This window comes from Peromyscus californicus, unplaced genomic scaffold (genome assembly GCF_007827085.1).
Source record: "Peromyscus californicus insignis strain IS unplaced genomic scaffold, ASM782708v3 Scaffold_5__1_contigs__length_169319896, whole genome shotgun sequence".
Classification (NCBI taxonomy): Eukaryota; Metazoa; Chordata; class Mammalia; order Rodentia; family Cricetidae; genus Peromyscus; species Peromyscus californicus.
The window spans coordinates 42,133,801-42,156,462 of NW_026294573.1; the positions used below are offsets into that span (position 1 = coordinate 42,133,801).

Genomic DNA, 22,662 nt, shown 5'->3' on the forward strand with positions numbered 1-22,662 from the left:
GCCCCGCAGCATCCACCCCGCACGGCTCGCGCCCCGAGGCTGCCTCGGCCACTCACCCCGCGGGCAGGGCGCCCGGGCCACCGGCCGTGGTCATCGCTGCGCGCGCCTGACGCCAGGCGCGGCCCAGGTGCTGCGGCCGGATCCCCGCGACGCGGCGGCCGGGGAGGGGCGCGCCGGGGGGCGGGGAAGGCGACGGGGCCGGGCCGCTCTCTCTCGGGCTGCCCACCCGCGCAGTGGGGCCATGGCCGCGCCCGCGCTGCGCAGCGCCCGCCCCCCGCCCCACCCCACCCCCGGCGCTGGCCAGGTGAGACCCGGGCGCCCCAGGTCGGCGCGGAACCCGGCCTCAGAGCAGTGGCGCAGACAACATCCCCCGGAGCTGCGGCCACCTCCACCCCCGGGGCCGGGAAATTCTCCGCCTTCCCTAGGCCACAGCCCGCCCCGCCCCGCACCTGAGCTCTCGCGGTCCAGCCGCATTGCCGGGCCATCTGGGCAGAGAAAGCCTAACCTCTGCAGTCAGACGTGGACATTCATTCATTCTAACCACTTGTCCAACGGGGATGGGAGGTGGGGGGGAGGGGGAGGCAGTGTTTTGCAAGAGAAAAGAAGGCAGGAAATCACGCGGGTTAGCGCTCACCGCGAGCAGGCAGCTCACACTCGCCCTCTCAAACAATCCCTGCAATTGCCATTGTCCAGATGTGGAAACTGGGGCAGTTGAGTCCATGTGACCAGCGTTGAGCCACTCCGGTAAGTGGTAAGCAGGAACTGCAACTCAGCCCTAACTCCAAAGCTCATACTTAGTCCCCTCTCCCTTCCGTCTCCTCCTCTCTCACTCTTAGAGTGAGGGGTCAGTTCTCAGATGCCCACTATGCACCTAGACCTGAGGTGGGTTTGCAGGCTCCGAAGAAGCCTACATGATCTCCTAGCAGAGAGCCCTGGCCCATTAAGAGTTAACGGGCCACCGTCTCTGGGCCCCAGATGCTCTTAACTGTGACTCATCATTACACGTGGCTGCCATTAGATTAGAGCTGTCCCTTTACAAAGGCAAGGGACAGGAAGAGGGATTCCAACTGCCCCGGATTGGCCCTGAGCTCCAGGATGTCACAAGAGGAAGCAAGGGAGGGCAGCCTTCAGATGTAGCCATGGTGGGAAGGGCTTGGACCAGATCCCGGAGGAGCCCGGCAGGTTCACATTAGGAGCAGGGAGAAGTGTCCGGGGGGGGGGGGGGGGGGGGGGGGGGGGGGGAGATTGCTGCTCACATCAAAATAGAATGCCTGGAAAGACTGTGAGTTTGTTTTGAATTACTTATTTTATGTGCATTGGTGTTTTGCCTGCATGTGTATCTGTACGAAGGTGTCGGGAACTCCTGGAGCTGGAGTTAGAGACAGTGGTGAGCTGCCATGTGGGTGCTGGGAATTGAACCCGGGTCCTCTGCAAGAGCAGAGGCTCTTAACTGCCGAGTCATCTCCCTGGCTGTGAGTTCTTATGCTGCCCAGTGTGAGCAGAGGCCGGAAGCGGCTATGTGAAAATCGCCCCAACTCTGGTAGCCTCACATATATGGGCTTGAAAATATAGTTAACTATGAGAAGTTGATCATAACATCTATCAGCAACTGTTATATAAGGAATCCAGATGAGGGTGAGTATGTGTGCACATGAGGGTCTGTCTGGAGCAGATGGGAAACAGAGCTGAGCCTCGACAGGTGTATTATTAATGAAGTAGGGAGCAGGTGTGCTAGATGAGGAAGCGACATAGACAAAGGCATGGGACTGAGCGAGGACACACGGATAGCTGGAGTCTGTGATTCCAGAGAGACCAGCGAGAGTGTAGGGACAAGTCCTAGACGATGAGGCTGAAGCCCTGCCACAGTCATGTCTCCAGGCATTGGCACATGCTGTTCCTTTTGCCTAGAACATACTCTCCCCCCTGGTCAGCTCATCCGTGTAACTAGGGATGGAGCCAGAAGCTTCTCATTGAGAGGTCGCTTTTCAAACGGTCATGATGGTACGGCACGTGTAACTCAACATTTGAGAGGTAGAAGCAGAGGCAGGAGGATCAGTTGACGATTACCCTCAGCTACTTAAGGACTTCCAGGCTAGCGAGGTCATACAAGACAGAGACACACAGACAAACAGGCACGCGCACACACACACACACACTCACACACACACAATGGGGTGGGTAGACACAACAGATTGCTAATGTAAAAATTTCAGGGTCTTCTTGGATAGTTTCTGACGCTTTAGTCTTCATTAGTTCTGATTCAGTTTAGTAGATTTTATTAAGAATTTGTGGGAGCCGGGCGGTGGTGGCGCACGCCTTTAATCCCAGCACTCGGGAGGCAGAGCCAGGTGGATCTCTGTGAGTTCAAGGCCAGCCTGGGCTACCAAGTGAGTTCCAGGAAAGGCGCAAAGCTACACAGAGAAACCCTGTCTCGAAAAACCAAAAAAAAAAAAAAAAAGAATTTGTGGGGTTGGGGATTTAGCTCAGTGGTAAAGTGCTTGCCTAGCAAGCGCAAGGCCCCTGGGTTCGGTCCTCAGCTCTGGAAAAAAAAAAAAAAAAGAACTTGTATCAACTCGGATGCCACCTCTCCCAGGAAGTCCCTGGCTGGGTCCTGAGCCTTCATCTCTTACCTCCTTTGACCAGCCCTAACCCCTCTGGGTGACGCTGTCTGTAAGAGGTGGGGGAAGGAGCAGGAAGAGAAGTTTGTGTGTGACTGTTGTGAACATCTCTCAGGGTGGGGCCTAGTCAGATGATCACTGTGTCTGTGTTTGTGGGTGCCTGGCTGTGAACACTGGGTCCAAGGAGGTAAGAGCTCCCTCTGAGGGGATTAGCTTAGCAGTGGCTGACTCTTGTAAAGGCTTCTTACAAGCCGTGTGTGGTGGTAAGTGCACAAGGATAATCTTAATTTTCACTTCTAACTACTCTGTGAACCCCAGTTTCTTCAGAGGTAGGATGGAAATAACATCTGCTTCATTGTCAGCAGTAAGAATTTTTGCAGATAGAGATGAAGAGGGCCTAGTGCTCCGGAGCAGTGCCAGTGCCTGGGGTTGGATTCTGCTCCTCTCCCCATTTTACAGGTGAAAACTGAGTCTCGAGCAAGGTCAGCAGCAGAGTCAGAATTCTTCCCCACAGTGGTCCTGAGGCTGGAGCTGGAGCCACCATCAGTAGGGTGCCCCCACAGGCCATTCCTGACCCTCAGGGGTCCTGCTAGCTTCAACTCATTATTGTTCAGCTCAGATCACATGCTTCGCCCCACCTTGAGCCAACAACAGAACCCAGAGGCTTAAGAGAGCTTCCCAAGTCCAGTCCCTTCTTCACCCGACAGAACACCTCTTTCCTTACTTGTCTTCTTTCTTCTTCTTCCTTTTTTTTTTTTTTTTTTTTTTTTGGTGTTTTCAAAACAGGGTTTCTCTGTGTAGCCCTGGCTGTCCTGGAACTCGGTCTGTAGACCAGGCTGGCCTCAAACTCAGAGATCTGCCTGCCTCTGCCTCCTGAGTGCTGGGATTGAAGGCATATACCACCACTGCCTAACTTTTGCATTGTGAATATTTTATATATATACAGATGTATACATATATACACACATATATGCATATACGCACACACACACACACACACACACACATATAGAGAGAGAGAGAGTGTGTGTGTACACGCGTAGGCACGAACATTTGTGTGGAGTTGGTTCTCTCCTTCCACCCCAGAGCAAAGCGTCTTGCCCTGTGGGCTGTCACTCCCAAATGGAGTTACATAACTGAATGGAAAGGTTGCAAAAGTTTTGGCAACAATAAAAGGTTTCTGAATGCATAGCAACCAAAAATGAATTCAAAATCAAATCAACTGTCACGAATCCAAGGTGTTTCTGGCAGTGTTTGGCCATGTTGTACCACATGATTTCACCACAGCCCTGGCTCTGAACACACACGCACACCTACCACATGATTTCACCGCAGCCCTGGCTCTGAACACACAAGCACACCTACCACATGATTTCACCGCAGCCCTGGCTCTGAACACACACGCACACCTTACTATCATGCCATGCGACACAGTGTTCCTGCAGCGCCCAAAAGGTTTTCTGCTGTTACAGAAACATAATGGGTTAATCATGAAAAACAAGGGTGTGTGGGCTCCATGCATGTGAGTGTGTGGGGGTGTGCACAGGAGGAGACCAGAGGATGTCTGGTGTCTTCAGCTAGCACTTTCCCACCTACTGCGTTGAGACAGGGTCTTTCATCCAAGCTCCTGGGATCCACACATCCCCACCCCTCAATGCTGGGATTACAGGCACATGCAGCCTCGCCTGGCTTTTTACATGTTAGGGCTTCAAATCCAGGTCCTCATGCTTGCACAGCAAGAACATTTATCCACGGAGCCATCTATATAGCTCTCAAACAAAGACTCCCAGTATTTTCCTTCCATCATTCCTCAGTATCAAGCTAATCCATCTTTGGGTTAGTTTGTAGTACAATGTATGGCTTCAAAACTGTTAAAATAAACAAACAAAACCACAAACAAAAAAGCAGACATTGTGGTGCATGCCTTTAATCCCGGAACTTGGAGGCAGAGGCAAGTGGACCTCTGTGAGTTCGAGGCCAGCCTGGCCTTCATAGAGAGATCCAAGACAGCCAGGGCTACCCAGAGAAATCCTGTCTTCAAATAAATATAAAAATACTTTAAAATTCTGTTGGTTTGCTAACTAGAATTTCATTTTTAAAAAGTTAAATGAAGCCAGGTGTGGAAGTGCATGCCTTTAATCCCAGCACATGCGAGCAGAGGCAGGGGGATCTCTGTAAGTTTGAGGCCAGCCTAGTCTACAAAGTTAGCTCTAGGACAGCCAGAGAAACAGAGAAATCCTGTTTCAAAAAAAAAAAAAAAAAAACCCAAAAACCAAAAAACCAAAGTTAAATAAGGGGCTGGAGAGATGGCTGGGTGGTCAAGAGGACCGACTGCTCTTCCTGAGGACCTGGGTTCAAGTCCCAGCACCTTCACGATAGTTTACACTTGTCTGTAACTCCAGTCTCGGGGGATCTGACAACCTCTTCTGGCTTCCAAAGGCACCAGGCACACATGTGATACACATATCTACATGCGTGCAAAACATTCATACACATAAAATAAGTAAGTAGGAAACAAAAACCACATCACACAAGCACATCCATCTTACTGGTGTGCAAATTTACTTTCACCTTTAATAAACGATAAAATTATGTGTGTGTCAAACAACTGTTTTAAAATCAATGTCTTTATGATTTATTATCGGTCGATGTTTGATTTTCATACCTATTTTATAGACCTCCATACCTGGGGTCATGCAAATATCTCTTGGGTAAAGAGGGGCCTGCTGCAAGTGGAGCCCAGTACAGAGATGGGAGAAGGGAAGGGGGTATCTGAAATGCGGGTCACAGGAGTGGAGTATGCAAGTGTGTGGCTAGCGATGCCCTGACCACAGAAAGTGCTTAAGCTAGAGCGCCAGCTGTGCCTCCATCCCGCTGAACCTCTCTGTTTTATCCGTAAACCTGGAACAGTACCCCAAACACTCAGGATGCTGGGACAGGTGCTTACCATAACTTCAGCAGCCCTGTTGGCCCCACCCCTCAGCTGCCTCCCCAAGGCCCCGCCCTGGCGTGAAGCACTCCCATTCCCTACTCCCAAGTCTTTCAGGCTCTGCCATTCGAGACCTGGCCCTTGTCTCCAGAGTTTTCCTAATATGGCTGAATTGGTAACTGTAAAGTAGGCTCTATTTCTCTTCAAACTTTTTTTTTTTTAGAGACAGAGTTTCATTGTGTAACTCACTTTGTAGACCAGGCTGGCCTGGAACTCAGAGATATTCACCTGCCTCTGCCTCCTGAGTGCTGGGATTAAAGGCGTGTGCCACCACTGCCCAGCTTCTTCAAACATTTTAAATCTATCTCCATGTGGAGAAGGGCCGAGTACAGGCTGTGTACCCAGTGAGGTCAGAGGACAGCTTAGGGAAGCTGGTTCTCTCCTTCACCACAGGTCTCATAAGAGATTGAACTCAGATCTTCTTGAGGCCCTAAGGCCAACCTGGCAGGTTATATATAGACTTGGACTTTTTTTTTTTTTCTGGAGCTGAGGACTGAACCCAGGGCCTTGTGCTTGCTAGGGAAGCACTCTACCACTGAGCTAAATCCCCACCCCACCCCCTTTTTTTTTTAAAACCATCTTACTTTTTAAAAAATATTTATTTATTTATTATGTATACAATGTTCTGCCTGCACGTATGCCTGCAGGTCAGAAGAGGGTACCAGATCTCATTATGGATGGTTGTGAGCCACCATGTGGTTGCTGGGAATTGAATTCAGGACCTCTGGGAGAGCAGCCAGTGCTCTTAACCGCTGAGTCATCTCTCCAGCCCCCAAGACTTGGACTTCTTAATACTTTAGAAGTGAACAGATCCATCAACGTGGGCACTTGAAGAGGGTATGGCAGTCACAGCTGTTTTGTTTTGTGAAACTCTCTATGCAGTCCTGGCTAGCCTTGGACTTGATACATAGACCAGGCTAGCCCTGAGCTTATGGTGATCCTCTTGCCTCTGCTTCCCAAATGCTGAGACTACAGGTGTGAGTCACAACTCTAAAATGCTCCCCATCATCCCCTGGGAGATGCCTGGTCCTTGGATAGGCCTGCTCCCTCCAATGTCCTGTGTCCCCACAAACTACAAGACCTTGGGAATATTACTCCCTTTCTGTCCCTTATTCCCTCATACCCCACCCCCCAACAGAAAGGAGAGAAGGAAACTCTATAGTCTTCTGATACTTTAGGTTCAAGGATTGGGACCCCTCTGCCCCAGTCTGGTTTCCAGGTGATGCTAAGGGTAGACCAGCGAGAGGACCAATGAGAAAGGCGAGAGGGGCCAAGGGCTGTTCTGACACCAAGGGACCAAGCTCTGGAGACAGACATCCTGGGGGGCTAAAACCTCGGCTGCAGAGCCAGGATGATCTGGGTAGATGCCTGACCCTGCCGTGTCCCAGCTAGCTTGAGGAGGCACCCCTGCCTTGACACCCCAGGATGATGGTGAAGGGGCTGCTGTGAACACCAGGGAAATGGCCCCAACAGGCCTGGCCACGTGGGAGGGCTGTTCAGGGAAGAAGGTGTACCAAGGACCGTGGCCCACACCTCAAGGCCTCCCTGCTCAGTGTCGTGTAGAGAGCTCATGGCATGCACTGGCTGGTGGAACCAAGGCAGACCTGGGTCTTCCTGTATGCCGAGGCAGGGGGAGGCAGCATCTGGAGGTGGGGGCCTGGTTCAGAAGGGTTGGAGATTTGGAATTTGGGCTTGGAGGCCACAGTGGTAAAGGAAGGGAAAAGGGCAGGACCCACAGAGCTGTCAGTGACCTCCCACTGGTCTGGCCTGTGCTCAGGAACAGCTTTTCAACTCTTTAAAAAATGGGTTGGAGATTTAGCTCAGTGGTAGAGCGCTTGCCTAGCAAGCACAAGGCCCTGGGTTCGGTCCTCAGCTCTGGAAAAGAAAAAAACAAAAAACCTTGTCTGTAGCCTGGCGTGGTTTCTCCTGTCTATAATCCTAGTCCTCCAGGTGCTGAGGCAGGAGGGTTGTTTGAGCCGGGCGGTGGTGGCGCATGCCTTTAATCCCAGCACTCAGAGGTAGAGCCAGGCGGATCTCTGTGAGTTCCAGGCCAGCCTGGTCTACAAAGTGAGTTCCAGGAAAAACGGGTCTCCTGGGGCTGGGATGACAGTCATAAAGGGCTTGCCATGCAAGCACAGGGCCTGAGTTTGACCCCAGAACCAACTTTATTATTATGTTTTAAAATTTTTATGTACAGAGGTGTTTTTACCTGACTGTACGTCTGTGCACCATGAGTGTACTTATGCCCACAGAGGCCACAAGAGGGTGTTGGATCTCCTGGAACTGGAGTTACAGATGGTTGTATGCTACCATGTAGGTGCTGGGAATCTAACTTTGTCCTCTGGAAGAGCAGCCAGTGCTCAACAGCTGAGCCACCTCCCTGGCTTCACAGAACCCACTGGAAAAAAATAAAAGGCAGCAACAAACCAACCTGAGTTCAACTGATCACCATGATGTGGGGTGGAAGGGAAGAGCCAATTTCAGAACATTGTCCTTAGACTTCCAGAAACGTGCCACAACACACATACACACATACTAAGTATAATAATAATAATAATAATAATAACAACAACAACAACAGCAATAATAATATTGAAAGTCAGGCCTGGTGGCATGCATTGGAGAGGCAGAGACAGGAAGCTTCCTCAGGCTTTCTGGCCACCAGCCTAGTCTACTTAGGGAGCCCCAGGCCCCAGAGAAAGACTCTCCCTCAAAAGGTAAGGAGAGTACCTCCTAAGCAACAACACCTGAGGTTGACTTCTGGTCTCCACACACATGCATGTACACACACCTGAACACACATGCGCATTATCTACACACAGGTGAATACACACCACACACATGCGCACATACCATACACACATGTGTGCATACATGAGCGCATGCACAGTCCCCCGTTTCCTGACTGTGGACACTATGTGACCAGCAGTTTGAAGTTTTTGCTGCCTTGACTTCTCTGCTATGATGGACTGTACCCTTAACCTGTGAGCCAGAACAAACTTGAGTTGCTCCTGTCAGAGTATGCTACCACAGAACAGGAGAAGAAGCCGTTTTTACAAAAGACACCCAAGACAAGACGCCACCAGGGAGGGCAGAAAACAGCATCGCTCCTGGGGATGGCTTTCATCAGACACGGAATCTGCCTTGTCTGGGCTTCCCCACTTCCAGAATGTGAGAAATGCATTTCTGTTCTTTGAAAGCCAGAAGGAAAGCCAAGTAGACACACATGATAACGCAAAGGGCCCAGGGCCATTCCAGCAGGGGTGACATACAAATGCACTCACTTCCCGTGGCTGTTCTCAGTGCTTTATAAAAAGAAACTTCCAAAATCCTCACAGTTCCCCAGACAACTCCTAACAGCACTCCCATTTAAAAAGTATTTCTTTCATTTTTTGAGATTATAATTGTATCAATTCCCTCTTTCTTTTCTTCGCTCCAAACACTCCTGTATATCCTTCCTTACGCTCTTTCAAATTCATGGCCTTTTTTTTTTCACTAATTGCAATTACATACATATATAAATTCCTAAATGCATAAGTACAACCTGCTCAGTCTGTATAATTATTACTTGTATGTACGTTTTCAGGGCTGAGCATCTGGTAATTGGTGTGTTCTTCCCTGGGGAAGCCTATTTCTCCAGTTCCCTTAGTTACCTGTGGGTTTTCTGGGTAGGGTTGAGGCCTCCTGGGCTTTCCCCGTCCACATCGGCCGGTCTGCTGTTGTCAACTACCCAGGACTAGTCATGGATCTTGGAGAACTTATAACTACCATTTTAACCAGCTATCCCTAACTATATCTACATTTGCCCTCATCAAGGAAATTTCTCTGGGCACACTGCTTTCTGGTGCTGTCTGAAGGCTTGGCAGCCAGGGAGCTGCAGGAAGAATGAGGTGAGCATTAGGAGACAGTGGAGCTGGCCATTGAAAGTGAGGTGACAATGGTCCAGGGTCCAGAGGAGCAAGGCCGAGGATCTTTCAGAAAGTGGGGTACTGGCAGATCTCAAGCTGTGACCCCAATAACCCATTTCTCCCTGATCTTAAAAAGCGCCCCCACTGTCCCATGTCTCTGTCCTCCTGTACTCATAAGGCTGAACAAGGCTTACTGGAAGTTTCTTCATGACTAAGGACTGAGGCGCACATAGAGCATCTCCCCTCTCAGACTCCCATACCCAGCAATCGCAGGAGGTCAGAATCCCTGAATAAAAACAGTCAACACTGTAGAAACTTGGGGTTTTAAAACACAAGCCTAGGAGTACCTCAACTTGAAGGTTCTGAGAATGAGTAAAAACTCAGCAGTGACCTCCCCACCCTTCCCCAGCACTGCCCAAGGATTAGATTAGACCCTTGCAGCCTAAGGCTTTGAGGGCCCCTCTGGCTCAGGCTCACACCAGGAGCAGGGTTTATCCCTCCACACACCATACCTGGAGCTGTGGTTGGCTGAGCTAAGGAGTCAACTTCAGGCCAGGTAGGTGGCGGTGCTCCTACTAAGGTGTACAGGCTTCAGGGACAGTCCCATTCAGCTCCCCAACAGTCCTGTGGGAAATGCCACTTCTGACCCTTGACATTTTCCAAATCTCTTCTGTTCAAGGAAAAGACCTAGGATGGAAGATTTCCTAACACTCCCACCAAGAAAAGTGAACTTGCATTTACTCAACATCAGCCACACCCCAATGACGTCTGCAAAGCAACAGCTGAAGTTGGAAGGCATGGGAGTGCAGGCCACTTACTCAGAGGCAACCACTGGATCCCAGCCCCACCCCTTATCTCGGTGACGCTCTGGTCTGTTGCTTTACCAGGTCTTTGCTCTTTGTGCTTAGTTCCCCTCTCCCAGTCCCACCATTCTCCTAATCTCTCCCCCAGCATCCCTCTTGTAGGTCATCAAGCCACCTCCCTTCTGGTTTCCCTGCCTCTGGTCCCTTCACACAATGACACTAGAGATATTATACATGCATGCACCACGTGGGAGGCTCCCTGCTGCTCACAGGACAGAGAACAGCTGAATTCTCATCGGTGGGTCCTACACAGGGAGAAATCTACCCAGACACAACCAGGCTTCATTATGTCAGTCAGGGCATCTTGTCTTCCTCAGAAATCATTCAGTGTATCATCAGAACCCAAATATATTGATCCCCCATTTTGCTGAAGCCTGCCTCCCCACCTCACCCTCTTGTATAAAGGAGCAGATGCCAGGACCTATGGTTGAGATGATGTGTCTAGAGAATCATTTCTCTTTAGGGTAGCATGGTCACTTTAGACAAAGTGAAGATCCCACCTGGAGCCTTTGGGTGCTTTCCAATTCACAGCGGGAGCCAGCCTACTTCTCTGAGCTCCTCAGATCTTTAATTCCTGGCCCCTCTCTGTTGCTGCCTCAGATATACTTTGGGCTTTGACATGAACTGTTCTCACACTGGAAGGCTCTGAGCGTGCTCATTTTCACTGTGCATCCCATCATCTTATTTTAAACTTTACCTATTTCCGATGTCCCTTTGTCTATTTCTGTGTATGTTGGTGTCTTTTACTAGAATACGGTCTCCAAGAGCAGAGGCCTCTGTGTCTGAACTCAAGCTGTGGCCACAATGCCTCATACAAAGCTTAAAACAAGGCAAGTGACCCACAGAGTGTACTGAAAGACTGAATGAGAGCCATAAAAGAGAGCAAAAGGTGCCAGTGCCCTGGACCTGAAGGTTCAGGGCCGTCTAGATGATGACTCAGCGGCAAAGGCGCCTGCAGCCAAGCTGTCCTGAGTTCTGGGACCCACATGGAGGAAGAGGGCTGACTCCTGAAAGTTGTCCTCTGACCTCCACATGTGGACTGTGGCATGTGCATGCCTAACTCCCTAATAAATAAACATGATCTAAATTAATTAAAACGATGGTGACTCAGATGGGATTTTTTAAAAAGAGGATACCTCAGCTGAGTTTTATATAGTGTCAAAGAATGGAGAAATTGTCTTCCAGGCAGGTCTGAGCACTTGCAGCCCAGCTGTACTACAAGGCAGCTGCCATTACCTCAGTCTCCAGGTGATGAGCAGCCATCGGCTGTTCTGTGAGTGCTTGCTTGCTTTTGAGACAGGGACTTAGGTAACCAGTTTCAAACTTGAACTCACTAGGTACTGGACCTTGAACTCCCGGGTCTTCCCACATGCTAGGCAAGCTATATGCCTAGGCCTCAATGTTTTAAAGTAGAAAACTGCCATGCATCTGGCTTGTTCTTCTGGAAGGGTTGTGCAGAGGGAGCACTCAAGACACTGAGAAGCTCGAGGCTGCTGCAGCAGTCTAGCAGAGATAAAATCAGCAGGATGTGGAGCCCAGGGAAGGGATGAGGGAGGTGTCAGTGATGACTCCCGGGTTTCGGGCTTGGGCAACCTGCTGGATGACTGTGCCCTTCGCTGAGATGGGGTCACAGGATGAGGAACAGGTTTGGGGTGAAGATACAGAATTAGGATCGTGGCTTGTCAAGTTAGGGGTGCTTAGGACAGTCTGATGGAGGCAGCTGCATTGCCCTGTCCCGGGGACAGCAGTGTGAGCAGCAATGTAAGCATAAAGGACTTGTGAGGAGCCCAGGACTGTTCCTTCTGTTAGCAAATATACCTGAAGGCACCAACTCAGCCAGGATATGGGGAAGTTGGGGAAATGACATCCGGAAGAGATCAATGACACATCCCTGCAGGGGGGACTCTGGCGCACAGTTTTCCTAACTGGGCCTGGGGAATCAGGATCCCCTTCTTAACCCAAAAGGATGATGTATTTGCGGCGGGGGTGGGGGTGGGGGGACAGCACTGGGCTCTTACTGCCCCCCCCTCCCTGTAAGCCCCAAGGGCTGGCCCAGTGACACTAGCGGCTAGGTTTAGGTGGAGTGATGCTACATCCCTTTATCCTTCGACCCCAACCGGCTCAGGACGGGTGCAGGTGAGCAGAGAGCGTGTGGGAATGCAGGAGGCCCTGGGCTGCCCCTGGGGGGCAGTTATCCCCAAGCTCAGCAGTTGACTCTGTCTCCAGCCTCCTCGCCGTCCCTCCCGTCTGCACGCGTGGCCCTCGCAGAGTTCCCGCCCCGCGCAGCCATCCAGTACCTGCAGTCTCTTTCCCTGGATGCAGCCCTCTTCCAGGTGGTCAGGAAGGCCATGGGTGCAGGATGGCTGGGGCAGGGGCGCTGGCGTCACCTCGCGGTGACGGCTGCCTGGCTGCCGCAGGGACTCTCAGGTGGCAGTACCTGGACGCCTCACGCGGGGCGGTCCCAGTTCCTCCCCGCCCTGGCGGGCACCTCCCCTCCAAACATCCCTGCAGCAGGCTGGAGGACAAGGGCGCGTCCACTCCATCCCGATGCAGACAGGGATCTCGAACTGGTCGTGAGACCCATCCTTGGGTAACGAGAAGGCCAAGTTTGTCCTGGATCACACACTGGGCCAGTGGCAGGCTTACAGCCTCGCCCCCATCCTTATGGATAGCGATCGCCTTATCAGGGTTCTACCTGACAAAAATGTTTCTACTGACCAACCCCCTCACCGGTTTTTCCAGGGCTAATCGCTTCCAACTGGGTCAAGAGACAGGCCCTGAGCACGAATGGAAGGGAGTTGCAGGGAGCTAGGAGGGATGAGAAGGCGACAGGCCAGACCAGGCACCAGTTCACAGACTTCTGATCAGCACGATTTTGTGGTTGGGGTGGGGTGGGGTGGAGAACAGCCTTTCTCCGTGGGTCATATGCATTTTCAGCATTTTACATTGCCATTAACAGGAAGATTGGGCTCTGGCACCCCCACCAGTGCAGTCCAGCAGGCAACTGTGGGTGCTCAGCCAACGATACTAGGCAGGGGAGCAGCTTGAAAACCCTTGGATTCAGGACCTCCAGGAGGCTCTCTTGTAAGAGCGTGGGCGCCCAGAGCTCCCGTCTCCTTTTGGGCTGGGTCTGCATCCCAGGTGCTTGGGCAATAGAAGCCTCCTGCCCAACACATCGTGACTGAGTCTTCCGCCGACTCAAGTGTTCTCAATACGCCAACCTCTGAGTCACGTTTTACACAAAATCTTATCTTCAACTCACTAAATACCACATACCTCCATTTTGCAGTTGGCAGAACTTAAGTACAGACGGGTTAACTTCTGGAGACCACGTTGTAGAGCCAGTCCGCCCCATAGTTCCACTCGGCCTGCGACCGGTCTCTAGCCCTGCTTGGGCAAAGCTACCCCAAATCTAGCATTTGGGTAGTCACTCATCCCTGCTAGGCAGAGAAGAGGTGCCATTCCGCCCCCCACTTCTCTGAGCACACACCTCAGAGTCCAGGGAGATCAAAAGAGCCTGAGAATGCTGTCTACCACACCACAGAACTAGTGTGACCAGACCTTGAAATTCCAGCTCCTGTGAACCCACAGGCTTTAGAAACCCCTGGGTCCACAGAGCCTGGTTCAACTTGGCAGTACTGGGCACCGAAGACAGCCAGGGCTGCCCCGGACTCAGGCAAGAAACCTTGGGAATAAGGATCTTAGTCTCTTACAGGCCCAGAGACCGACCAGTCTATTGACGTGGGATTAAAGTCCCACCCAGCCTCTGGGCTCACAGCCAGCATCACTTCCTCCAGGAAGCCTTCCAGGCTCTCCTCCTCAGAAGTCTCTCCCTGTCCAGAGGCTACATTTTTGTCTACTTTTCTCAAGTATTTAGAACTACATATTTTTAATTAAAAAATTTTAAACATTTTACTTCTGTGCATGCATCTGGAGTTCAGAGACAACTTTTAGGCTGGCTTTCTTTTCCCCGTGTGGGTTCTAGGGACTCGATTAAAGCCAGTCTTGGTGGCAAGTGCTTTTACCACTGAGCCATCTCACCAGCCCAACACTACACACTTTTAATAGTAATCCACAAGATCAGACTCCTTCTTCACATCCCTCTTCGTCCCTCCTCTTCACTTTTGTTGAGACAGGGTCTCACCCTGTAACCTAGGCTGCCCTTGAACAATCTTCCTGCCCCAGCCTCCCAAGTGCTGGCATTTCAAGTCCAGTCCATTCTTCAGATTTTTACTTGAGGGTACATCTGCCTTTCCTGGGACCTCGAGTCACTGTCATACCCAGCTGAGTGAATAAAGGAACCAGGACACAGTAAGTTGCTATCGGTAGCAGGCACCATAGGGAGGGTCGACACACGGGCTGCACTGTGGAAAACAAGACTCGCCTGGGCAGCAGTCAGGGCCCCTACCTCAGCTCACAAGTTCGGAAATGCTTCTGAGTCAGGAGCTCGGGTTCACCCCAAGGTTCTTAAAGTTCTGGGTACTTCCCACTTTGCAGTGTCTACTTAGAACTGTATTTGGCATTAAACTCTTCAACTCAATCTTCAGAACAGCCCTATACCACCTGTGTCCTTTACGTCTCAGGTTTTTCTAAGGATTTATTTTTGTGTCTGGGTGTTCTACTGCATGAACTAAGCGTACCACGTGTGCAGTTCCCACAGAGGCCGTAAGAGCATGTCCAATCCTCTGGAACTGGAAGTACACACTGTTGTGAGCTGTCTGCCATGAGGGTAATGGGAATTGAACCAGTCCTCTGCAGGAATAACAACTGCTCTTAACCACCAGACGGTCCATCCCTCCTACATCTCAGCTTTAACAACGAGACAGGTGGGCAGAGTGAGTTTGTCCAATAGCATACACGCCAGGGGGGCGTCAGAACTGAGCAGTCAGGCTACACATTACTCCTGCCGGCCATGCAAATTCTTAGGATGTACATACTTAGGAACCGCTTTTCCAAGCTTATCGTATTTTGTATCTTGTAATAGCCCTGAGGTAGAATATTGTTTTATCATTCTCATCCTCCACTTGCTCTAGAGCCAATGCCTAGGCTGAAACCCTGGCTTCAGGCCAGTTAATTAACCTCCCTGTCCTTGTTTTCTCATCACTAAACTTAGGACAGTAACAACACATACTACAAGTGTTGTTATGCAGGTGAGCAAACACCAAGATAGCAGTTCTGATAAGTGTCCTGTGTGCCTCCTTCAGTGATAATTTCATCCAGAATAAGAAAATAAAGTATTCTATACAAATGACTTTAAAGGAAACAGTTTTATTCCCTTTATTCAGAGATCAACATGTTCTTAAAATGTATCATTATCTTCTCTGTCTTCTTTTAATAATCTTGCTCATGTTTGAGTGTGTGTGTGAGGTAGTCAATTCTCTTCACGAAGTGCGTCCTGAGGACTGAACACAGGCTTGGCAGTTAAGTGCTTTTACACACTGAGCCACCTTGCTGACCCCCTTTTCTATCTTCTTAAAAATGGGTATGACAGCTCTTGGGATCTCCAATATAATATGAATTAAGACTTGGTATCAATAACCAATAATCTAACAATCCCCAAAGGAAGATGTCATTCCCACTGAGGTCAGGCTAAGAGACTTACCCTGAGCTATAGACCCAGGAAACAGACTAGAACTGGTCAATTGACAGAAAGTCTTACAGTTGCTTAGGCTGGCTACAAGTTCCTGGACACAAACAATCCTCTGCCTCAGCCTCTACAGTTCAGACAATAGGCACCATACTACCATTCCTGGTCCAAGATAATTTTTATATCATTCATGCAGGGAATACATAATATTAGGACCTGAATTTGAGATGATTTTTAAAAATCAGTACTTTCATTTTATCTTGTGACCCAGCACATATTCAATAATAAATTCTATTTCTTCAGAATTAAAACTATGCTCTTTAACACACTGAAAGATTTACACACAATGAATCAAAAGCAAAGGTATGCAGAGTTACTCCAAAGAGACATACAGCCACCCAACCAGCCAAACCAGATGTCAGCTCAATAAACATATTCACCTAGAAAACCATGCTCATGGCCCAGGGAGCTGAGATCAAGACAGGCCTGTGCACCAGGAAGGGCGGGCTCATATTCAATCTACTGTGGGCAAAGCCCAGCGACAGTGTTTAATGGGAAAAGTGATATTCCAGTCCTTACACCAGTCCCTGTGAACTTGATGAATAGGTGCTATCTCATTTACTGATGAAATCAGGTTCCTAAAGGTCTAACCTTTTTTTTTTTTTTTTTTTTTTTTGGTTTTTCGAGACAGGGTTTCTCTGTGTAGCTTTGCGCCTTTTCCTGGAACTCACTTGGTAGCCCAGGCTGGCCTCGAACTCACAGAGATCCGCCTGGCTCTGCCTCCCGAGTGCTGGGATTAAAGGCGTGCGCCACCACCGCCCGGCCAAGGTCTGACCTTTGAGCAGACTGAATTCACTAAATAAATGCCACCTACGTGAAGCCTCTTAGAGACTCAACCTTCTCAAATACATTATCAAGACTGTGTGGCCTTGAACCCTGCACTTGATCTCCTAAATCATGAACTGAGGGTGGGGTCCAGCAATCTATTTAATATGCCTTTCAGGCCATCCTGAGGGTTGCTAAACTAAGAGTTACCCCTTTCCTCGCACCAACATCTACTCAGACCCTACAAGTTTTGTACCCCGCCCCTCAAGACAGGGTTTCTCTGTGTAGCACAACTGTTCTAGATCTCGCTCTGCAGACCAGGCTGGCCTCGAACTCAGAGATGTGCCTGCCTCTGCCTCCCGAGCACTTGGGACTGAAGGCTGGCGCCACCATGGCCTGGCAATCCTATGACTTGTTAATTTCCTTTTAGGACTCAGCTTAGGGTAAACTTAGGTACACGTAGGGTATACTTAAGGTAAATTTCTCAACTGAATGACTTCACACTTTTTCCCCCCCAAAGCAATTTCCTCAGTTACCAAGATCTTACACATAAACATAAGACAACTCATTCTTTACCCACAAATGCAATGTATAGTTGTACTGAGCTACTTGAAACTTTTAAAATTTACTTTTTACCTACCTTGTATTTGGGATGTGGGCAGCATGGAATCTAGGCTAGACTTGAATTCCTTATATAACTAAACATGACCTTCAACTTCTGATCCTCCTGCCTCTACCTCCCTAGTTTTGGGATTATAGGCATGCAACATCCTACTCAGTTTATGGGGTTCTGGGGACTGAGCTGAGGGCTTCATGAATTCTAGGCAAGCACTGCCCACTGAGCTACACGCTCAGTTCCTTTATTTCCCTAGTGATGTCTTCCTCCAGGGCACATCATTACTGCTTATTCTTCATTTTTGCTGGACTTATTTTTAGCTCTTTGGCCTTATAGTTTTAGCACACACACACCCCCCCCCCCCACGATTTCCACTGTTTTTGAGACAAAGACCCACTACGTCAACTTATAAGCCAGGCTGACTTTTAATTCCCAGAATTTTCCTGTGTCAACATGCAGAATGCTGGTCTTATTAGGAATAAACCGCCTGGCTTAAACTTGTACTTCTTTAATAAAAAACAAGGCTAGCTCTTCCTGCCATATATTTATGGAGTAACGTTGAGTTCTTTTATGTCAGCAACTCATGTAAGTTAAACAAGACTATTAATTGGACAATGCTTTTATTCAAAATTTATTCTGAATTATGTGTATGTTCATATCTGTCCCTGTGAGTGTGGGTGCCTGAGGCGGCCAGAAAAGAGCACTGGATTCCTGGAGCTGGATTTATAGGCAGTTGTGAGGAATCTGTGAGTACTGGGAACTGAACTGTCTTCTGCAATAGCAGCAAATGCTAATAACTACCGAGCCATCTCTCTAGGCCCTGAGAGAATCAGTGCTCCCTTCCTTCCTTCCTTCCTGTCTTCCTTGACAGTCTCTTTTTTTTTTTTTTGGTTTTTCGAGACAGGGTTTCTCTGTGTAGCTTTGCGCCTCTCCTGGAACTCACTTGGTAGCCCAGGCTGGCCTCGAACTCACAGAGATCCGCCTGGCTCTGCCTCCCGAGTGCTGGGATTAAAGCCGTGCGCCACCACCGCCCGGCCCTTGACAGTCTCAAAATGCAGCTCTGGCTGGCCTGGAACTCTCTATGTAGACAAGCCTGACCTCCAACTCAAGAGATCCACCTGCCTCCGCCTTTTCAGTGCTGGGATTAAGGATGTGCACTGGGCTCTGAAGAGTATTTGAAGATATTAGGTGCAATGTAGTAGGTTTATTCCTTTAAGAGTGACCGCACAGACTGTGGCTTTCTACTCTGGTTTATCTCTTTTAAGGATAACGAGTAGTAGTTACACTCTGGAGCTAGTTACTTGGATTCTCATTTGGTTATTTCTGAAAAAATGGAGATAGTGCCTGTACTTTTCAGAGTTATGGTTGTGAGGACCGAGTAGACATATTTGTTAAACACTGAGGATCATGATAACCACCTTAAAAATGTTACTTTTTGTTATTTATCATGTCCTGTTCCTATCATTTTCTATAAGCATTTTTTTTCCACACAAAATTAAGCAAGGTATGCAAACTAGGATGTTGGAATCAGGAGACCAGGGATCTACTTGTTAGCTATGTAAAAGCATGCTGCTTTAACTTTCTGAGTACTAGGTTCCCCCATTTCCAAAATGGGATAAAAACTGCCCCTACCTAACCCTACTATGAAAACCAGACAAGAAACACAAGCACACACACCAAATGCTTGGCATAGGGGTTCACGTGTATCACTCAGTCCACTATGTGAGGCTGCGAGAAGAGCTCAGGGGTGAAGTGCTGGCCTGGCATTCACCAGGGGAGTGGTGGTGAATTTATTTCCTCAAAATAACTAATATCAAAAAGGTATCAAGCTGGATGGGGTATTACATGCCTATAATTCCAACTACTCATGAAGATAAGGCAGAAGAATTGAGTTGGCGCTTAACCTGATACAGCAACACCTCCACCCCCCCCCCAAAAAAAAATCAGTCCAACTGTCTAACTCATTAATGAAGAAAATGAAATAAAGGGAATCGGAGGCTAAAGAACTTTCTTTTGTTGTTATTGTTGCTTGTTTTTAAAGAGTCTCGCTATTAGTTCAGGCTGACTTGGAACTGGCCCTATGATTAGGCTGGCCAGAACTCAGATGTCTCTTTGCTTCTGCCCCCTGGATTAAAGATATGCACAACCATGTCTGGCTTAAAGAATTTTCTGAAATTACTTTCTCAGAAATGGCAGAACAGGAACTCAAGGACAGGAGCTTCCTAAGAATACAAGGCATAGGCCCTTACTCAACAACAGAGACACGGATGCGGATTTCAGGCTCTATCTCTATGCAGATACATTTCCTAACTTCTTTTCACAAAACAGGACAAAATAACAAAAAGGGATAGTCAACGTTTTATTTATTCTATATGATACCGTCCAAAACACTTTAGACAGGATAACATATGCTGACGGCACACCTGCCCCTCCTCGAGCAAAGAACAGTGCAAAGCTTCAATGCAAAATGATATAGTACACTTTTTATTTCTTAAAGTTTATTATTCTCATAATTACAACTGTAATTTTTAAGTCTGAAACATGAGAAAAATTCTATGAAGAGAGCTCAAATAAAGCTGAACAAATAGGTAAAAGATGGTTAAAACTTCGTTTTTGTTTCAAGCGCAGGCTTTGGAGCCAGGGTCAATACCATAAAACATCACAAATGACTCTTAAGACATTCATCCTATACAATCAAGCATGGAGATATAGATATGTTTATATAATATATACACACTTTAGTATGATATTGGCCCACTGAATACACACATCTTAACCAAGGAGGAGTCTCTATGATCCAGCTAAGTGCTGAAGATTAGGGCACACTTACTACACATCAAAAGTTGCTGTTTATAAGTTACAGATATTTAATATTTCCAGAGTGTTTTTTAATTAAAAAATTTTTAAAGCATTTCAAACATTTTTCACTTTTCTCAGTGCAAAAGAAGGTTATTCAAGTCAACTTACCTTTCTCCTGAAGAGTGAGAGGAAGGGGGACAAACAGAAAACACCACCCATCACAACTCCCAACATGACCTTCTCAGTCACTGTCTGCAGCAAATACTTAGGCCACTGGATTAGTTACCACAATTAAAGCCTTGTGACTATGATTCAGCCCTTATGTCATATGTATGACTTTTACGCTGAAATATTTACTTACAAAAGTAGAAAAAAGTTAGCAGTGCAAGAAAGTGGTTTAAGTTTGTTTTAAATTCCAGCCATCCAATAGTGTGTGGAAAGGAAAAAACAAAGCACCATTTCAAGATGGACTGATTAGACACTGTGGAATTTATTTATAGGCCAGGCAGTAAGTTACTCTGGTTAACACAGTTCAATACTATCTTAACTTGGTGACCCTAGAGAATGTTAATTAGTTTGTAGGTGCATTTTTCTTTATCTTGGTATTGAAAACACTAAATTAGTAGTAACTCATGTTAAAAAAAAAAAAAAAAAGATACAATTTGTAGTCTACTTCACAGACCATTCAAATGCAGCTGTCTGTCAGGCCAGGCTAGCAGAAGATGGGCTTTTAGCAAAAGCAGGGCTCTGATAATTTGGCAAGTCAGTTTATTTTTCTCTCAATTTAAAAACAGGAATTTTTTTTGGGGGGGAGTTGCTTGTCAATTTTATAGGTGGAAAAAAATAAAGCAAGTAAATGAAGTAATTTAAACTACAAAGATGGACGAAGAGCAGGAGGATACATGTTACTTCTTTCCTCTGTATCACTGCAAAAGGCTGGCCCACTCAAGAAACAACCCATGATAAAAAGCCACAGCACTTCCCAATTCTAGCTCAGGACTTCTGAACTAAGAAGGTCACTGCAGCTGCAAAGGCAGATGGGTTCAGACTAAGTGTTTGCTTAAACTGACAGGCTGTATTTTAAATTACAAGTGTTCCTCACTAGCACTTAAAATGAACATTTCCTTACAAACTTTATTTGTAAGTAACTGGGGTTTTGTTTTTTTTTAAACTAGGAAATACACGGTGAGGTATCTGTTAGAAAATTGTTTTAAAAATGTGTTTCACACACAAGGCTTTAATGCTTTTATTTAGGAATTACTTAAGCCTGGAGCAATAATGGTTGAACTTAATTCATCTAGTTCTCAATAGTGGAGCTGATCTTCGCAGAATATGTTCCCCTGTCTCTAAATAACAAGTTGTATTTTCTCCAGAAGTACATATAATGCACTTTTAACTGGCTAATTCGTACTGATCAAAAGGAAGAGGATGCTCTTTCCCTCCCCCTCCACTTCAACCACTCAGCTCAAGGAGAATACTTGCACATTTTCAGAACTCTAATCGCTGTCATAGCAACTACAGACAAGGGCAGCATAGCGTGAAACTATCTGCTAGGTTCTAGAATGGAGAGGCTTGGTGCTCTAGCTTTACAGGGAATAGTATAAGCAGGCAAGAGCTTACTATAAATGCACACCAGAACAGGGGTCTAGGTGAAGCTGTCTAATTAGGGTACTGCTTTTGGAAGAAAAAAATAAAAGACACATTTGAAATAGCTTTTTTTTTTTCCCCAAAAAAACAAGCTACACTTTTGTCACATTTATAGGAACCTCAAACGTTTTGTATCCCATGCTCCTAGGTAGTTGGATGCACATGGTAAATAGCTTCAGCATACGGAAGAGCGCTGTGCTGCTGACCAATGACTCCTCATGCTTCGGATATCTCTGATTTGCTAAGTGCAATGGCCAGTTCCAAGTCTTCTTGTTCCTGCTGATTGAGTCTGGCAAGCCTTTGCTCCTCTTCTCTCTCACTTTCTCTCTTTGCCCATTCAATCATATCTTCTTCAGAGGGATACTGCCATTTAAAAGACCAAAAGAGGAATGAATGAGAAAAATAAACAAAGACATTATAGAAGAGCATTAACTACTTGTTTTACCTAGAGGACTCTGGGAAGAATGTTACTTCCTCATTGTTTTTCTGAAAATATGTTTCACGACTTAGTGAGCTCTGGTTGAGTTTAAAATTTTAATGCAATCTATGGGAAGAAAAGTCTATAAAAATACAATAAAGTCTATAAAATGTTCAAAGCATCACTTTAAGGAGTAGAAATTACAGGCATGGTGGCACATGCCTCAGTCCTAGCATATGGGAAACCGAAGCAGGAGGACAGCAAATCGGAAGCCAATCTGGGGCATATAGTGACATTCTGATGCAAAACAGGAGAAATGCTTAGGGTGATTTAAAAACAGGAGTGGTGTAGTCTTTCAATTCAATGCTTGCTATTTAAACTTTAGGGATCAT

General features: G+C 47.6%; 2 protein-coding genes across 7 annotated transcripts in view; both read right to left on the bottom strand.

Moving 5' to 3' along the window:
• The window catches only part of Ttc39a (tetratricopeptide repeat domain 39A), a 56,147-nt gene extending 43,452 nt beyond the window's left edge, over positions 1-12,695 (bottom strand). For 2 of the 6 annotated variants that reach the window (XM_052715340.1, XM_052715333.1), the window contains exon 1: positions 57-153. In XM_052715340.1, the coding sequence (XP_052571300.1) occupies positions 57-94 (38 nt within the window). In that variant the 5' untranslated portion in view covers positions 95-153. Of the gene's footprint in view, positions 1-56; positions 154-449; positions 582-634; positions 984-12,675 lie in introns of those variants that run through there. The other 4 variants (XM_052715332.1, XM_052715334.1, XM_052715331.1 and 1 more) reach the window with 4 other exon arrangements.
• A 7,057-nt stretch (positions 12,696-19,752) lies between these two features.
• The window catches only part of Eps15 (epidermal growth factor receptor pathway substrate 15), a 113,728-nt gene continuing 110,818 nt past the window's right edge, over positions 19,753-22,662 (bottom strand). Inside the window, 1 exon segment of the mRNA XM_052715063.1 lies at positions 19,753-22,215. Within this exon segment, the coding sequence (XP_052571023.1) occupies positions 22,069-22,215 (147 nt within the window). The 3' untranslated portion in view covers positions 19,753-22,068.